Here is a 15,886-nt window from a genome sequence, read left to right on the forward strand (position 1 = left end):
CTGGAACTAGAAGAGTGCTGAAAAATTGAGTGTTGATTACTTAACTGGTTTGGTCATTCATTTCTTGGACCATATATTGCCCTCACTTTCAGTTCTCTGGGGAAGGAGAGTGTAAGACGAGGTTGAAGGGACCTTTGAGTCATCCAGGCCAACTCCTTCATTTTCAGAGAGGGCACTGAGGCTCTAATAGGCTTAAGTGACTGGCCCAAGGTCACACAGGTAATAAGGGGCTGAGCTGGAATTCAAACTCAGGCCCTGGGACTCCCAGGTCACTGCCACATTGTCTTCCCAGAGTCCCTAAGCTCTGCTTCCCAGCTCTGTTCCCTTCCTCCTCTCTTTCCATCCCCTTGCTAAGACTTCTGGGGCTGCTGGAGATCTGGGGGAAGATGGGATGCTGACGAGATGAGGGGGAAATAGAGAAATAAAAGGTTGAGGATATGGAAGTTCTGCCAGGGGCCAAGAAATCCCTCCTCCAGCTCACCTGGGAAGAATAGATTTTGAAAATAAAGTGGTATCGAGTCCTCGTCCTGAGACCACTCAACAGGTGACATGGGGCCAGTTACCCCCTTCCTTAGACCTCAGTTTCCCCTTCTGCAAAATGAAAGGGCTGGACCTCTAAAATCTCATCCAGTCCTGAAATTCTTGGTCCTATGTCCTACACTGCCTCCTGACTCTAACACCTGATTTTCTATATTCTCAAGTCCTTTCCAGATTGAGCATCCATGTTCTAGGGTCCCTTCCAAAGCTTGAAGCAAGCTTTTCTACATGATGCCTCTCGTGTGTTCTGGGGTCCCTTCCAGCTCTGATATTTTATATTTAAAGTCCATTCCAATTCTAAAAGTCTACCTTCCATGTCTCCAGGTCTCTTCCAGCTTGGACACTCTCCATTCTAAGGCTTCTCCCAGCTCCAGCAATCTCTCTGCCAAGTTTCCTTCCAGCTCGGACATTTTTCTGTTCTAACTTACCTCCCAGCTCTAACATTTCATGACCTCTAAACACCCAGAAAGCATCACTATGTGGAGAAGGTTTGTAGAAGACCTGCAGAGGGAAGCTGAGCAGAGACAGTGAAGACAAAGGTCCCCTGAGGCCAAAGGAAGCAGGGAGGAGCCCGGTTTGGTTTGGACTGAAAGATCTACAGGATGGCCCCCAGCTCCAAAACTCTGTGAGAGGAGCCCATGTGTGGCCAAGATGATGCCACCAATCCTCATCCCCCTTGATCTAGGCATCCCACTCCTGGGGATGGACCAAGAGAGAAGCAAAGGTCTACTGAAATATTCCTAGAAGCCTTCTCTGTGTTAACAGAGGATGGATAGACCATAGAGCAGGGAATAACTGGAAGTCTGATACATGAATGGAATATTGTGCTGTAAGAAATGACAAATATAGGGAACAATCTGTGCGAGCTGTTGGGAATAGGGACCAGGGCCTGTGATTTCACTGATATAAGGGACTCCTGGGTGAGGAAACTCCCTTTACCCATGCAGGTCTGCACCTTCTCATCTTAGGGACTTGCCTTGATCCCTGGGCAGGTAAGTAACTTTTTCAAGGTCTCATGATCAGTATGCATGAGAGGCGGTTCTTGAACTCAGGTCTTCCTGGCTCTGAGGCCAGCCCTTTTCCTACCCTGCCAGATACAGAGCAAGCGAAACAGAAACAAGGAAAAACATTGTACTCAGCGATTACAACAATATAAATGATAAGATTACTAAATGAAGGTTGAATTCAGAATTACTGGGGGAAAAAAACCAATGAAGATTCCAGAAAAGAAATAACAAAACACCTCCTCTTGCCCAGCACAGGTGGGGGCCTACCAGGACTGAATATTGTATGCACAAGTTTCTATTGTATACACAAGTATTTGATATTTTTGCTTAATTTTTTTTCCCTCAATTTTGCTTTCTTTCTTTCTGTTTTCTTTGTCACAAGGTCCAATACGGAGATTGGGTGTGAAATGCCTGCAACAAAAGACATCAATATAATGAATGAAATTTCTATTACCCAAAATGTTAATAATATCATTATAGTAAATAACCTATTTCCAGGTATTCAAGGGAGAAGTTGGGGGTTGTTTTTGCTTTGTTGCATTATTTTGAACATCCTGCTCTAACCAGTTCCCTTACTAGGGCTCCAGAATTTGCATACCCAAACCACATGCAATCAGTCTTTTGCAGCAGGGTGGGGGATGGGGAAGCAGTGAGGCAGAACACAGGACTTTATCATAGCAGGCCTCAACTATCTCTGACCCCTGCCTGAAGATGAAGGCCTCCCTTGGATCCTAAGCCAAATCCAGATGGCTTTCCTTCCCTTGGCGCCTGCCCGGGGAAGAAGACCTCAGTCCTCTGTGCTTTCTGGGCTCTTCTAAGAATTTGGCCACCAGGGACCAGGAGGGCTGCATTCTCTAGGAAGTGTGGGAGTGCTCAGGATGCCTAATCACCAACACTCCCCTACCCCAGCCACACACACACACACACACACACACACACACACACACACACACACACACACATACACACACACACACTCTATTTTCTCTCAGTGATCCATTGAAGACTCGTCACCTACTATATGACCCAATCTTCAATGGTTTAATCTTGCCAACCAAATTCAGTTTCCTTTATCTGGTGCTCAACACCTTTCACAGCCTAGTATTATCCTGACCTTTCCTCCCTATATGGTTTGTTCCAGACAAATTGGTCTCTCTGCCCCCCCAAAACCCCCTACCCTCACCCCACTTTGTTCCTCTGCTTACACTATTCCCTAAACTTAGAACATCCTCCTATGAATGCTCTCCAGCTCTTCCCAGCTCTGACATTCATGGGTCCTATTCTATTGGAGTTTTGTCGGCCCCAGTAGCATATTTATTGAGTGAGGGCCTTCAGGGAACAGTCCACAGTGACCACAGTATCTCCCTCCTGAGTCATAACAAATATCTCAGAGCCCTTCATCTTCCTAAATGTGTTGTGGGTCACTGCACCCTTTCTTGACTATTGCTATGGGCTCCAGAGATCTTTCAATATTGTTTTGTTTGTGTTTAACAGCTCAATCTTCATTTCACAGGAGGATAATACTGGGAGTAGGAGTATTTGGAGAGTAGTTGTGATGTTAAGATAAGAAGAATCATCAACACTGTGTTTTATTTCTTTAAGATCTTTTCCTGTGCTTGCATCCATCAGTTAGGCTTGGGGAGACAGCCTGGTGTGGTGGAAAGAATATTGAACTTGGAAACGAGAGACCTGGTCTCAAATCTCAATTTCAACACTTACTAGATGTATGATTCTAAGCAATTCACTTCTCCCTTGTGACCCACATGGGTAAAATGGAGAAAATCATTTGGGGGGTCCAACCACAGACTAGCTAACACTCTAAGTCTGGGCAGGACTGTGGCAGAGAGGTAGTCTCCCCACTGGCCACCCCACGTTCAGGTCCATTCTGAGGGACCCCACACAATGGGATCTACCAGTCCAAAGGTCTGGTAGAAAAATAGGGCTCACTGGAGAGGGAGAATTGTGATGATGGTTTTGAGTTCCTTCTAGTCCTCCTGACCTTCTGCATCTTCTGAGGGGCAGTATACCATCTTTTCCCAAAAAAAAATGTTACCCTGAGTGCTTCTAGGGGAACCAAGGACCCCAACTTACATTTGTAGGAACCTAGACACAAGCTATGTTGACTAAATTTGGATTCGGGCATTAACAAGCCAAAGAGAGATCTTTGGGGTCAGTGCCCAAATCAGACCTGGCCTTACTTAGAGCTAGGGTGCCCTGGGCCATGGGATACCTCTAAAAGAACCCTTCAGCTCCAATCTGGCTCCAATCCACTTTTCAGACTCACTTCAAGTGATTCCCCCTCCACGACGTTTTCATTCCAGGCCAACTGGCCCCATAGCCGCTTCCTAAACTCAAAGCCCCATTGCCCGCCTCTCCACAGTGGTATAGGCTATCCCCATCCTTGGGGGGACACTTCCTCCTCACGTGGTTCTGGTATGGCTTCTGCCAAGGCTCCACTTGGGTGATGCCTCCTATAGGAAACCTTTCCTGATCTGCCAGCAGGGGGCGTTGTCGCATCCCTCAAATTACCTTTAACTCTATCCTCACCCGGAGGGCAGGATGTTTCCATTTTGACTTTGTTATCCCTGCACCTGGCTTGTTAAGCATTTAATGTCTGTTGATTTGGAGAAAAATACTTCCTAAATCTTAAAATATGATTTAAGAATCATAATGTTTATTATTCTATATATAATTACATATATATCTATATAATTATATTATTATTATATAATATATTACATATAATTAAGAAGAATACCCACTTAAAGACGTGATCGGGCCTTCTAACCTTAGAGAATCACAGGATCATAGAGCTAGGAAGTAATTCAGAGGCCTTCTGGTCCAACCCTACCATTTTTATAGATGAGAAAGCAGAGGCCCTGAGAGGGGAAGCCACTCACCCGAGGTCACACAAGGACAGGGAGGAGAGGAGGAAGGGCCTAATCTCAGGTCCTGTGGCCGTTGGTCCATGTACCATGCTTCCTTCCCAGGCAGAGCTCAGGGGCATCAGCCAGACTTGGGCTTGGGAGCAGGGCCAGGCCAGAGCAGCTTTGATCAGCCCAGGCTCACCCTTCCTTCTCGGTTCCCTGTTTACTGAGCAGTTCCTTCTCTCTCTCTCTCTCTCTCTCTCTCTCTCTCTCTCTCTCTCTCTCTCTCTCTCTCTCTGTCTCTCTCTCTCTCTCTCTCTCTCTCTCTCTCTCTCTCTCTCTCTCTCTCTCTCTCTCTCTCTCTCTCTCTCTCTCTCTCTCTCTCTCCTCCTCCTCCTCATCTGCTCTGCATAGGAAATAAGACACAAAACTGGTTAATGCTTTCCCCCACCCCGCAGGTGTGGGCGAGTCTAGGACCCTCGAGGTTAGGGAGCAGCCTCAGGTGACAGACTGACACCCCCAGGGAAGGAAACCAGGCTGGGTTTTCTGCTAGGAGGCCTCTTCTCCTCTTTCCCCCAGGGTGGTAGTTTCCACACAGTCCCTTTCTCGAGGCAGGTGGAGGCTTCTCCAGGTGCTACCTTTCTCCTTCTGGGCTTAGCCACCTTCCCAGACAACCCATATAAGCCAGGGGCTGCAGCTTGCTTGCTATTGGCAGAAGGGGGCATGGGGCCTGCCTCTCAGCTTGGAGGTCTCACGATGGGTTGGGGAACCTGTCTGAAGTACCTGCTCCTCCTGGTTCTCCTACTTGGCCTGGACCAGAGGCCTGGAGCCTGGGGCTTGCAGCTCAGCCATGAATGTGGCTCCTACGGCATGCAGCTGCTGGCCTTTCCGAGGCCTGGTCAAGCGATCCGCTTCAAGGTGGTGGGTGAGTGGCTGTTGTTTGAGGTGGTGCTAGAATGTAGGAGCCCCTTCATTTTGTATCCCCAGGGCCTGGCACATAGTAGGTCTTTAATAAGGGCGTGTTGAGTGTTTGGAATTGAAGCACCTGGGATTGAATCCTGGCTCTATAGCATTGCTGTGTGACTGGGGATGAATCACTTAATCCCCTTTGGCCTCAGTTTCTCCTTATGCAAAATGAGGGGGTTTGACTGGATCTCTAAGTCCTACCATCCTGGCAAGTCCTTGAGAATTCCTGGGCTACTCCCTCCTGTGGGAGGAAAAGGGGAATTGTTGCTTCAAGGACCTCAGGATGGGGCTTGGGGCTCTCCTCTCTCTGGCTTAGCGAGATGCTTGGCACAGAGACATTTAATGAATGCACATTGACTGACTGGCTGCCCTGGGCAGGAAGCCAGCTGCTGGATGGTGCCACTGAAGGCACACTGTGTGTGCCCTCGCTCCTGAGGGGGCAGCCAAGGGGCCCGAGAACATTCTGAGCAGCCTGAGGGCTGAGCAAGATGGGAGGACTGTGTGGGAGAGGGCAGGCATGGTGAGATGGCGCCAGGCTGTGGGCCACTGGCCTTGGGAGCTTGGTGGAGGCAGCAACCTTGCCTCAGAAAGGAGGGGCCCCTGGCTAGGGGTCTTCGAGCAGAGGCAGGATAGTTTCCTGTCTGGCAAAAAGGAGGTCCCTTCCTGGATGTGAGAGCTGTGATTCTCTAAATGCTCTAACAGCCCCAACTGGGGGACCCTACCAGTTGAGAGCTGGTTCAGAGGGCTGCTGCCCTCCTTGGAAGTACCCCCTAAAACATAACTCCACACTCCTTTGCACATTTGGCATATGTACCCGAATGGTGGTGGTGTTCTCTACTCCTACCCCCTACCCAAGTGTAAGCTCCGTGAGGGCAGGGACTGGTCCACTTCTGCCTTTGCCTCCCAAGCACCTGGAACACAGTAGGTGCTTAATAAACATTTGATTGGGTTCTTCAAGAGTGCCTCACTTTCTGAGGTTGGCCCTCTGGTGAGCACCGTAGGGCTATCTTCACTGGCCAGCCCAAGTATGGTGCCTGCCGCTCGGGGTGATGGGTATGTGGGCCTCTCTCCTCTCCAGATGAGTTTGGCAGCCGCTTTGATGTGACCAACTGCTCCATCTGTCTCCACTGGGTCACCTCCGAGCCCCAGGGCCCCACCATCTTCTCTGCCGGTTACCATGGATGTCACGTGATGGAGAAGGTAGGCCCTCCTTCCCGTCCTGTTGGTGGGGCTGGGATGCGGCCTTAGCTGCCCCAGTCATGAGCTATTCTCCTGGTCGTGGAGACCTGCCTGAGTGCGAGGCAGGACCCTATTCTCTGCTACAGTTTAGAACAGAAAATTGATCTTGGGGCTAGGACCTAGGCTTGAGATGCTGGCTGTGTGACCTGGAAATCATATATCCCCATTTTACAGATGAAGACGCTGGGGCTCGGGGGTTCCTAGGATCACAGATGTAGAGCTAGAAGGGCCTGACATGCTATCCAACCAACCCCCTCATTTTACAGAGGAGGAAACTGAGGCCTAGAGAAGGGGAGTGGCTTGTTGATTAAGGTAATGGAAACATCTGGAGTTGGATTTGAACCCAGGACCCCTGACTCAAGAGTAGGTGTTCTTTTCACTGCACCAGGCTTCTTCAGGGTGCTCCTTCCAGTATGAAGCATTATATAAACTGGAGTTCTTTTTACTAATAGGCCAGGTGGTTGTCAGAGCTCACTCACGAATGGGGGTGTGGGTGTGAGAGGTCAAGTGACCTTCCGCACTCAGTCCCACCCTCTGATCTGTCTATCTCTACTTCAGGATGGCCAGTACCACTTGGGAGTATTTGTAGAAGCAATGTTGGGCACTCAGCTTGATGAAACTCAAAATGTGACCTTGATCTGCCCCAAAGCTGAGCATCCCAAAAGCCCAGGCCCTCCTCCTTCTCCTCGTCCTGTGTTCCAGCCCTCTCCCTCCCCTGCCTGGCTTCGTCCTCCTCCTCACCTTCGCCCTTTCCACCTGGACTTGAGACATTTGTCTCTCTCATCGGCTGATGATGGTGACCATCAGCCTGCCCGTATCCGCCCCACCTGGTCTTCTCCCTCCTCCAGCCCAGTCACATTAGTGCATCAGCTCTCACCATATCACACAGGTGAGTCTGACTCCTTTCTCTAGCTTCTTTATGCCTGGGTGGGCTCTCTTAGCAGACTAGCCTCTCTTGAGGTGAATTCCCACTGCTGCCCCCATGAAGCACTGCGCTGGACTGCTTGATGCTGAAGTAGGGAATCCAAATAGGTTGGGTTAACTGCTTCCTGGTAGCTCAAGACAGACTTTGTGTGATCCCAGGTAACCCCCTGAGCCGGGAGCAATGCCAGGTCGTCTCTGGCCGCATTCCCTGTGCAGAAGGTGCACGCTTGGAAGCCTGTCTGCAAGCTGGCTGCTGCTATGACGACACAGATGCCAAGGTGCCATGTTACTATGGCGATACAGGTACATCACATCCCTAAGCGATTGGCTGTTTTTATTAAATGCTTCCTCAGCACTAGGCCCTGGGCACATAGACACAAAGAATGATGCGGGCCTTCCTAACCAGCGAGCTTACTAATGATAACAAATAACGTAAACATATACAGCATAAATATAAAGTTAATAAATGATATATAGGTATTTGGAGAAGGTATTAGTAGTTGGGTGAACAGGAAGAAAAGGGGTGTTCCAGAGATTGAAAGGAATGGTCTAGAAGACCCGCCAGCCCCCAAGAATTTCTCAGTATGCCAGGCCTTGGAGGGATTAAGTTCTAGGGAAGGACCCGAGTGCTCATGCCTCTTCACTCTGAAGATGCTGAAAATGAGGTGTGAAGAAGCTGCATGCCTTGGGCCAAAGTCCAACAGTTATTTACTAGCAGAGCAAAGACTAGAGTTTAGCTTCTGAGCCCCTGGACATCCCTTGACACTAACTTGCCTTGGCCATCTGGCCCCCTGTCCCAGCCACTGTCCAGTGTTTTGAAGATGGCCACTTCGTCCTGGTGGTCTCCCAGAATACCACCTCTGAAAAGCAAGTTGGTCTCCAGAACATCAAGCTAGCCTATGCCTCAGGTGGCTGCACCCCAACTCAGAGGACAGGAAACTTTGTGGTTTTCCATTTTCCAGTCACCCAGTGTGGTACCACCATCCAGGTAAGGGGCAGGCATGGCTCCCTAGGGGTGACCTGGCTACTGTGTCCCATGGGGAGAAGGTACTCATCTAGCTTCTGTCTCCCCTGCCCCAGCTGGCCAACAATCAGCTCGTCTATGAAAACCAACTGGTGTCGGACATTGATGTCCAGACGGGGCCAGCAGGCGCCATCACTCGGGACAGCACCTTCCTGTGAGTAGAGGACATGGGATGTTTGGGCACCAATCTGCAGGCTTTGGAGCTGGGCAGGGCACTGGGTTTCTTCATCTGTGCAGTACGGGAGATTAGAGTCAATGATCCGGTTCCCAGAGAAGTAAAACAAGTTGTCCAAGGTTACAGAAAAAGGCCAGGATGAGAATTTTGGCCTTCAGCATGCAACAGTGTCCTTTGCACTACATCATAGGCAGGCCCTTACAGGGGAATTGAGAGTGATGGGAGACAGTGGCAGGGGAAAAGGAGGCCTCCTTTTAGCATAAAGATAGGTTATCTGGGCTTGGTCAGCAGAAGCCATGTAAGAGCTTTGGTCGGGAGATTTTCATTGCTGAGAAACTAGTAATAAGCAAAAGTCTTAATCTGAAAGTAAGGCATCTGCTTTGTGTAGCAAATGGCTCTGGTTTCAGTATTAAAGAAATATTCTGGAACAGGCACAGGAAGCCAAAGGTACAGATCCTGCCCCGAAAACCCTCCAGAGGGGAGGCAGGGATGGTGTCGGAGAAGATTCTCTCATCAAGGCTCGGGGCCTATGTGTTAGCAAGACCCTGCATCTGTAGAAGACCTCCGCTTCTTGGAGGTAACGAGTCTCTTACCACTGCTGGGCTAGGTCCTAAGTATTCAGAGGTGGCAAGGACACCTGCCTCCACTGAGCACAGGAGCCTCATCTGTCCTTCTAGAGAGCTACTACATAGGATGCCTTGGCTTCTCTCTTCTCTAAGAGTTAACCTGCTTGGTGCTCTAGTGATAAAGGTCAGTCCTGGCCTTCAAGGGGCTTACAGTCTAGCTGAGAGGATGAGCCCAGGAATGGTGGTATGGAGGACTATAACATTGGGAGAAGCAGCTTGACCCACTATTGTCTCTATAGAGTCCAGCGAGTTGGGTTCAAATCCTGTCTCTTCCTCTTACCACCTGTGGGACCTTAGATAAATCACTTACCTGCTTAGTGCCTCAGTTTTCCCCATTTGTAAAATGAAGGAGATAAGTCTCTTAAGGTCCCTTCCAACATTAGATCTGTGAACTTGCGACCAAGCTGGCGACAATCCTGCAGAAATGAGACTAGAAGTGTCCATGCCTGAACCTTAATCCCTTTGACGTCGCCAATAAATTGAAGATCAGCTAGTGATAATGAACTTCCTGCTCTTTGTCAGTTCTGATGGTTGGTATCTTCCCTCTTCTACAAGAAACAGACTTCAACCCATTAGTCTGAAACCCTTGACCACCAAGAGCAAATCACATTGGGGCAGCTGGGTGGCTCAGTGGATAAAGCACCAGACCTGGGTTCAAATCCAGCCTTGGATACTTACTAGCTACGTGACCCTGGGCAAGTCACTTAACCTCTGTCTCAATTCCCTCATCTGTGATAATAGCATGAACCTCCCAAGTTCATTCTGAAAATCGAACAAGAAGAATTTGCAAAGTGCTTTGCAGAGTGCCTGGTATGTAATAGGTGCTAGTGATCATTTAGCCCTTCTTTGTAACAGCCCCTCAAATACTTGAGGAAGGCTATTCTGTCCATGCCTCATTACTGCTAGCTTACTGGGCCCTGTCACTACCAAGTTAATAAGGGCTAGAAATAAGAGCGTAACTTCAAAGTTATATAGTCCTAGGCCTGAGTCCTTTTGGGGGCCCCCATATAAAATGGGGATAATGGCCCCTCCTTTGTAGATGCTCATGAGAGTAGGGCAGTCAAGCTTTAAGGCGCTATTTAAATGTGAGCTAGTCTCATCCCCGAATTAATTGGAGGCCAGAATATCTCTCAGGCCATACTCCCCAGAGGAGTAAAAATGGGGGGGATGGGGGTGGGAGCAGAAAAGGGACGTTCACTTGGGAGTGAAGAAAAGATGGACTCCTTCCCCAAAGTCTGGTCCGGGAAGGATGGCAAACAAGGAGGAGTGACCTCTGTTCTGTCCATCCTAATTCCACAAGGGAGGACAGGAGGTCCTAGACCCAGGACATAGTGGCTGTTGGAGGTCTTGGTAAACAAATGTCAGTAGATCTTGGGGTTGGGGGTTCTCATCTGCTTGTGACTTCCTCCTAAGACTTGTCCCCTTGCCCGTAAGTACTAGGACATCATGGTAAGTAGTCACTGAGTCTGATCAGAACTTGGAATCCCAGCTCCTACACTTCCTGCCTATGAGACTTTGGACAAATACGTTCCCCTCGGAGCCTCCATTTCCTCTCTGTTGAATGAACTCCGTTCTCTCCTTATTCATCTTGGCTCCTTGGGGCTTAACTCGAGGTAGCTGGAGAGATTAAATATTATCTCATTTGATTTTTCACAACAAATCTGGGAGGTAGGTGCTGTTATTATCCTCATTTTACAGATGAGGAAATTGAGGCAAACAAGAAGTTAAATGACTTGCCCAATAGACACACATTTAGGAGTGTCTGAGGCCAGACTTGAACTCAGGTCTTTCAATTCTAGGCCCATTGTGCTTTTGGGGCAGAATCTAGTGAGTTAGAGACATGCACTAGGAGATCTCACTGGATGCTGGTCTCGCACCTACTCCAGGTATTCTTGGGTCCTGTTGTTATTTAACTGAGGCATGTGTTCATTTTCCAGTGACTAGCAAACCCACCCTTTCAATAACATAGAATCAGTCATGGATGATGTTTTTGTCTTGTTTGAGGGATGTATGCCCTGTTCTCTCCCTGTAGTCTACCACTTCTCAGAAAGGAGGTGTGCTTCCTTGCTAGGGAAGACCGTCAGCTTTATTGACGAGCTCTAGTTTTTTACTTTAAAGTAACATTCTTGTGCAATGGATAGAGCACCGGTCCTGGAGTCAGGAGGACCTGAGTTCTAATCTGGCCTTGGACACAACACTCACTAGCTGTATGACTCTGGGCAAGTCACTTAACCCCAATTGCCTAACCAAAAAAAAAAAAGCCACGACAAAACAAATAACGTAACATTCTTTTGCCAGATGGCTTACATCCATCAGCAGTATCCCAGCTTCTTGGGCCAACGTGAATTTGGCTTTGCTTGGTAAAAAAAGCGCCAGGCCGCCCTGAGGCTACATCTTCTGACAACTAACCTAGTCCATACCTTTTCACCCCGCTGCAGTCTCCATGTGCGCTGCATCTACAATGCCAGCAGCTTCCTGCCCCTCCAGATGGAGGTCTTTCTGCGGCCACCACCTGCTCCTGTGCTCGGGTCTGGCCCATTGCATCTTGAGCTCCGAATTGCCAGAGGTAAAGAGACCTCTGTCCTACCATCCCCAGACCCTTTTTTACCAGCGTCTGTGCCTGAAGGCTCACAGGACGACCTCCCTCCTCTCCCGACCATAGATCAGAAGTACAGGTCCTACTACCACGTGGAGGACTACCCCATCTTCAAGATGCTTCGGGAAGCCATACACGTAGAGGTGCGACTCCTCGGGAGAAAAGACCCCAACCTGGTGCTGGTTCTGCATCACTGCTGGGCTACCCCCAGCAGCAATCCCATCAAGGAACCTCAGTGGCCTCTTCTGTTTGATGGGTGAGTGGCTACTTGGCGGCCTGCTCTGGACAGGGCCTGACTTCCCAGCAGGGCACAGCTGACATCTCACTGATATCTCTCCTAGATGCCCATTTGCTGGAGATGGCTATAAGACCCGGTTGGCACCTATGGAGGGTACATCAGATCACCCTTTCTCAACTCATTATCAGCGTTTTGTTGTTTCCACCTTTACCTTTGTTGACTCGGTCTCCCAGAGGGCTCTCAGTGGACCGGTAAGGACCACAGCTCAGTTCTGAACAGAGGGGAGGAAAGGCTGCTTTCGAGGACTGAAGGGACAGAGATAGGAGACGGAACAGCCAGGATGGCTGGATCATAGAATATGATGAGAGGGAGAGGTATATGAAGACTACAAAGGCAGGGAGGAGGCAGTGTGAAGGGATTTAAAGGCTAAGCAGGAATCTGTCCCTCTGCTACAGAAATAACAGAATGCAATAGAAGTCACTGGAACTTACCAAACAAGGAAGGGGTGATATGATCAGAGCCATGTGCCTCACAAACCCCCTCTGGCAGCCATGTGGAGGATGGATTGCAGTGAGCAGAGAGACCAGTTAGGAGGCCATTACAGAAGATGGTGAGGGCCCAGTTTAGGGTGACAGATGAATGAGTAGGAAGGGATTACAGAGAGGAGGATAAGTCCTGGAGTCATATTCCTGAGAAGTGGGCCTCGAGGAATGCAACATTAATCAGTGTGCCACCCTTTCCTCAGAACTCTGTCTCTAAGCAGAGAATGAAACCATGGTAGTCAAATACCCTCCACAATTCATAGTGGAAGACTACCAAACCGCTTAGGGGTACCATTAGAAGTTGCTCTAGTATGGCTTGCAGTGTAGACTATCCTATATTTGTGTCTATTCGTCAAATAAGAGCCTGTTCTTTGTAGGCTTATGTTGGGCTGGACGTGTTATATTTAAGGAGGTTAGCAGTCAACTGCGATCCATTAAAACACTAATACAATTGTGGCATCCGAAAACAGGAGAGGGAGAGGGAGAGAGATGGTCCCTGCAGGACCTTTAACCTCTGCTTCGATTACAGGGGGTTGACGCCAATGGTAGCCACCAGTCATGGTGAATTGACTTGGACGGATGCCTGATTTGTTTTTTGTTTTCCCCTCCTTCTCCCTTGGTCCAGGTTTACTTCTTCTGTAGTGCTTCTGCCTGCTATCCTTCTGAGACAGAGACTTGCAGGGCTGTATGTCACCCAGGGACTACAAGTGAGTTTTTAGATTTGGGGTCTTTTGGGGGGGAGTTGGCATCTCCTTCTTGGGCATGAGTACCAGGTCACCTGGTTTGCACGTCTGTCCCTCCCTTCCCTCCATTCGTAGAATACAAGACTGCCCTGCTGGGATGCTACCCTAATCTTGGAGGCATATGCAACATAGCCCCTCTGGCTTCGTTTTCAACAGAGCAGCGGCGCTTTGTAGATGGCCACAGTTACATGGAAGGAGTCCAGGACATTGTGGGTTCTCCAGGACCAGTGGGATTTGGGAATTCTAGCGAACAGAAGATTAATTTGCAGAATAAAGGTGCGTGTTGGAGGGCTGGGGTGTATGGGGGGGGGGGTACATAGACGTATGTATATGTCCCGTTGGGTCAAGAAGTGCTCCCGGGATGTAACCTGGGCAAAAGATTCCCCTCAGATGAGAGGGTTACAGCTTCCCCATGACCTCGGTCTACATTTGACATGGACCCTGATGACTGGCCTAGTCAGGCTGCTCTGGGTTCCTTTGGCTCACATCTCAGGATGGTGCTGAGTCTTCATAGTTTTGACTGCCTGTTGCTTATGAATGCTATAGCTTCACCCTCCAAGGAAAGATCTGCTGTCTTGCGGCCCAATGTCTTGGAGCCCCTTCTTCCAGAAAGATCCTCCTGGAACATGACCCTGAAACCTCTGCTGTGGGTGACCTTCTCTCTGGTGGTCATCGCCGTCTTGCTGGTGGTGGCAGCGCTCCTTGGAAGGAGCCAGAAGGCTCAAGAGCAGAGCAGAGTATGTGTCAATAAATCTGAATGTTGATGTTTTGCACCGACGGTGTCCTGTTCTGACTTGGGAGCTGGCAAAGACCCTGATTTGAGAGGACTGCCCCGTCTGTGGCACCTTACGAGATTGTTTTAAGGGCTCTGGTTCTGGTCCAGTATGTGATCCACTGTGAGATGCCCTGCCTGCTAGTCTTCCCTCTATTTTGTCTCAGCTAAAATTGTTGTTCTTTTCTTTTCTTTACTTTTTTCTTTTGCTAGGCAATGGGGTTAAGTGACTTGCCCAGGGTCACACAGCTAGTAAGTGTTATGTGTCTGAGGCCAGATTTGAACTCTGGTCCTCCTGAATTCAGGGCTGGTGCTCTCTCCACTGCGCCACCTGGCTGCCCTGTTGTTCTTTTCTTGAACACCAATTTGGGTCTTTCAAAAAGAAACTGCCTCTACTTCCCCTACCATTCATCTCCAACCCCTACCCCAAAGCACTGGAGCTGCTCTGGCCAAGACTTTGCCTGAACCAAGGTCAGTCCTGAGACCATTTGGAGCACAGAGCTCCCAGGATAGAAAGGTTTGCTTGCAGTGTTCCCAGAATGCAAGGTGAAGTGGTCCTGGGGCTGCCAATGATTGAGACCCTCCCCTAAACCAAAAAAGCCTACAGGCAAGGAGGATTTTCTTCTAACAGGCTTTTCTTATAGCCAGGATTGATCTAGAGCCATACTTGGGGCTGGCACAAAATTAGCTCACAGAAATGGAGAGGAGGCTGCACTGTGCCCATGATGCCAGGGCCATCCTTTCTGCCCACACAGGCTACAGGAGAGCTCTTGGCTGTACCTGCCTTCCAGGCTATCGGCCATTGTCGGCCACCACCTCGAGTTCCTAACTCCCACCGACATCTCCCATTATGCAGGGTCGTCAGAGTCTGGGTGGGTACCATGTATGGTAAAACGGGGTGTGGGCTTCAAGCAGACCCCACTGGAGTGTCAGCTCTGCCCCGTGTGAGAGAAGTGACTTTCCTCCGGTCATCCTCCTTCATCTCTGCCTCTCTGACAAGGCTGCTGGGACTATCTGGTGGGGCGTTTGTCTGGGGCTCCGGTCCTCTGTGGGATGGTGCCTCTTGGGGAGGAGGGAGCAGCTTTGAAGAACGTGGGCTGCTGCTTTTGCACTGACTGTCCCAGATCCCGTTCTCAAAGATCTCTCCTCCTTTTTCTGGCCCCCATTGGGGTTGTCATATCATGGTGCCTCAGCCGGCTGATGGCAGTGGGTCCTAAAAGCAGCTTGTGGGAACAGTGGTGACCCAGAGGGCCTCTGTGACAGGAGTCTTGTATGAAACTGGGTGGGAGAGGGGAGGGGCTGTACCCTGGGGCCAGGAGAAGAGACTGAGTAGAGGAATAAATAGGAGAGCCACATCTAAAAGGCCGGGCTGACTAAAGTGGACGTGGCCCGGGGGGCTCCTTGTGAAGGTGGCCGTGCCCACGTGGCTCAGAGGATGAGAGCCAGCTTAGGCTGATGGGGAGGTGCGGGGTGATTCAAGTGCAGTAAGAGCAGCCCTCGTTGGCCATCGGGTTGGAAGCAATGAGCTGAGCCTGGCTGTACGGGAAAACCTAGCAATGCTGTTCTCCAAAGCCCCCGGGAGCTGAGAGGCACCTTCTGGACCCTCTAGTCCAGCCCCTTCCTCTCCCTG

General features: G+C 49.7%; 1 protein-coding gene across 2 annotated transcripts; it reads left to right on the forward strand.

The window, feature by feature from the left end:
• The first annotated feature begins 4,527 nt into the window (after positions 1–4,527).
• Positions 4,528–14,257, forward strand: ZP1 (zona pellucida glycoprotein 1). Of its 2 annotated transcripts, none has more exons than XM_078148324.1 (12): positions 4,528–5,336; positions 6,456–6,577; positions 7,175–7,505; positions 7,700–7,843; positions 8,341–8,528; positions 8,621–8,718; positions 11,804–11,931; positions 12,028–12,217; positions 12,303–12,450; positions 13,367–13,448; positions 13,560–13,760; positions 14,031–14,257. In XM_078148324.1, exons 1-12 carry the CDS (start codon positions 5,135–5,137, stop codon positions 14,246–14,248), a joined length of 2,052 nt encoding a protein of 683 aa, XP_078004450.1. In that variant the 5' UTR covers positions 4,528–5,134; the 3' UTR covers positions 14,249–14,257. The 2 variants fall into 2 exon arrangements, with proteins under 2 accessions (XP_078004450.1, XP_020831804.1); XM_020976145.2 differs by having other exon boundaries at positions 13,641–13,760.
• Positions 14,258–15,886: the final 1,629 nt, after the last annotated feature.

Source organism: Phascolarctos cinereus, unplaced genomic scaffold, assembly GCF_003287225.1.
Source record: "Phascolarctos cinereus isolate Bilbo 61053 unplaced genomic scaffold, phaCin_HiC Scaffold_9;HRSCAF=440, whole genome shotgun sequence".
In the NCBI taxonomy this organism is placed as follows: domain Eukaryota; kingdom Metazoa; phylum Chordata; class Mammalia; order Diprotodontia; family Phascolarctidae; genus Phascolarctos; species Phascolarctos cinereus.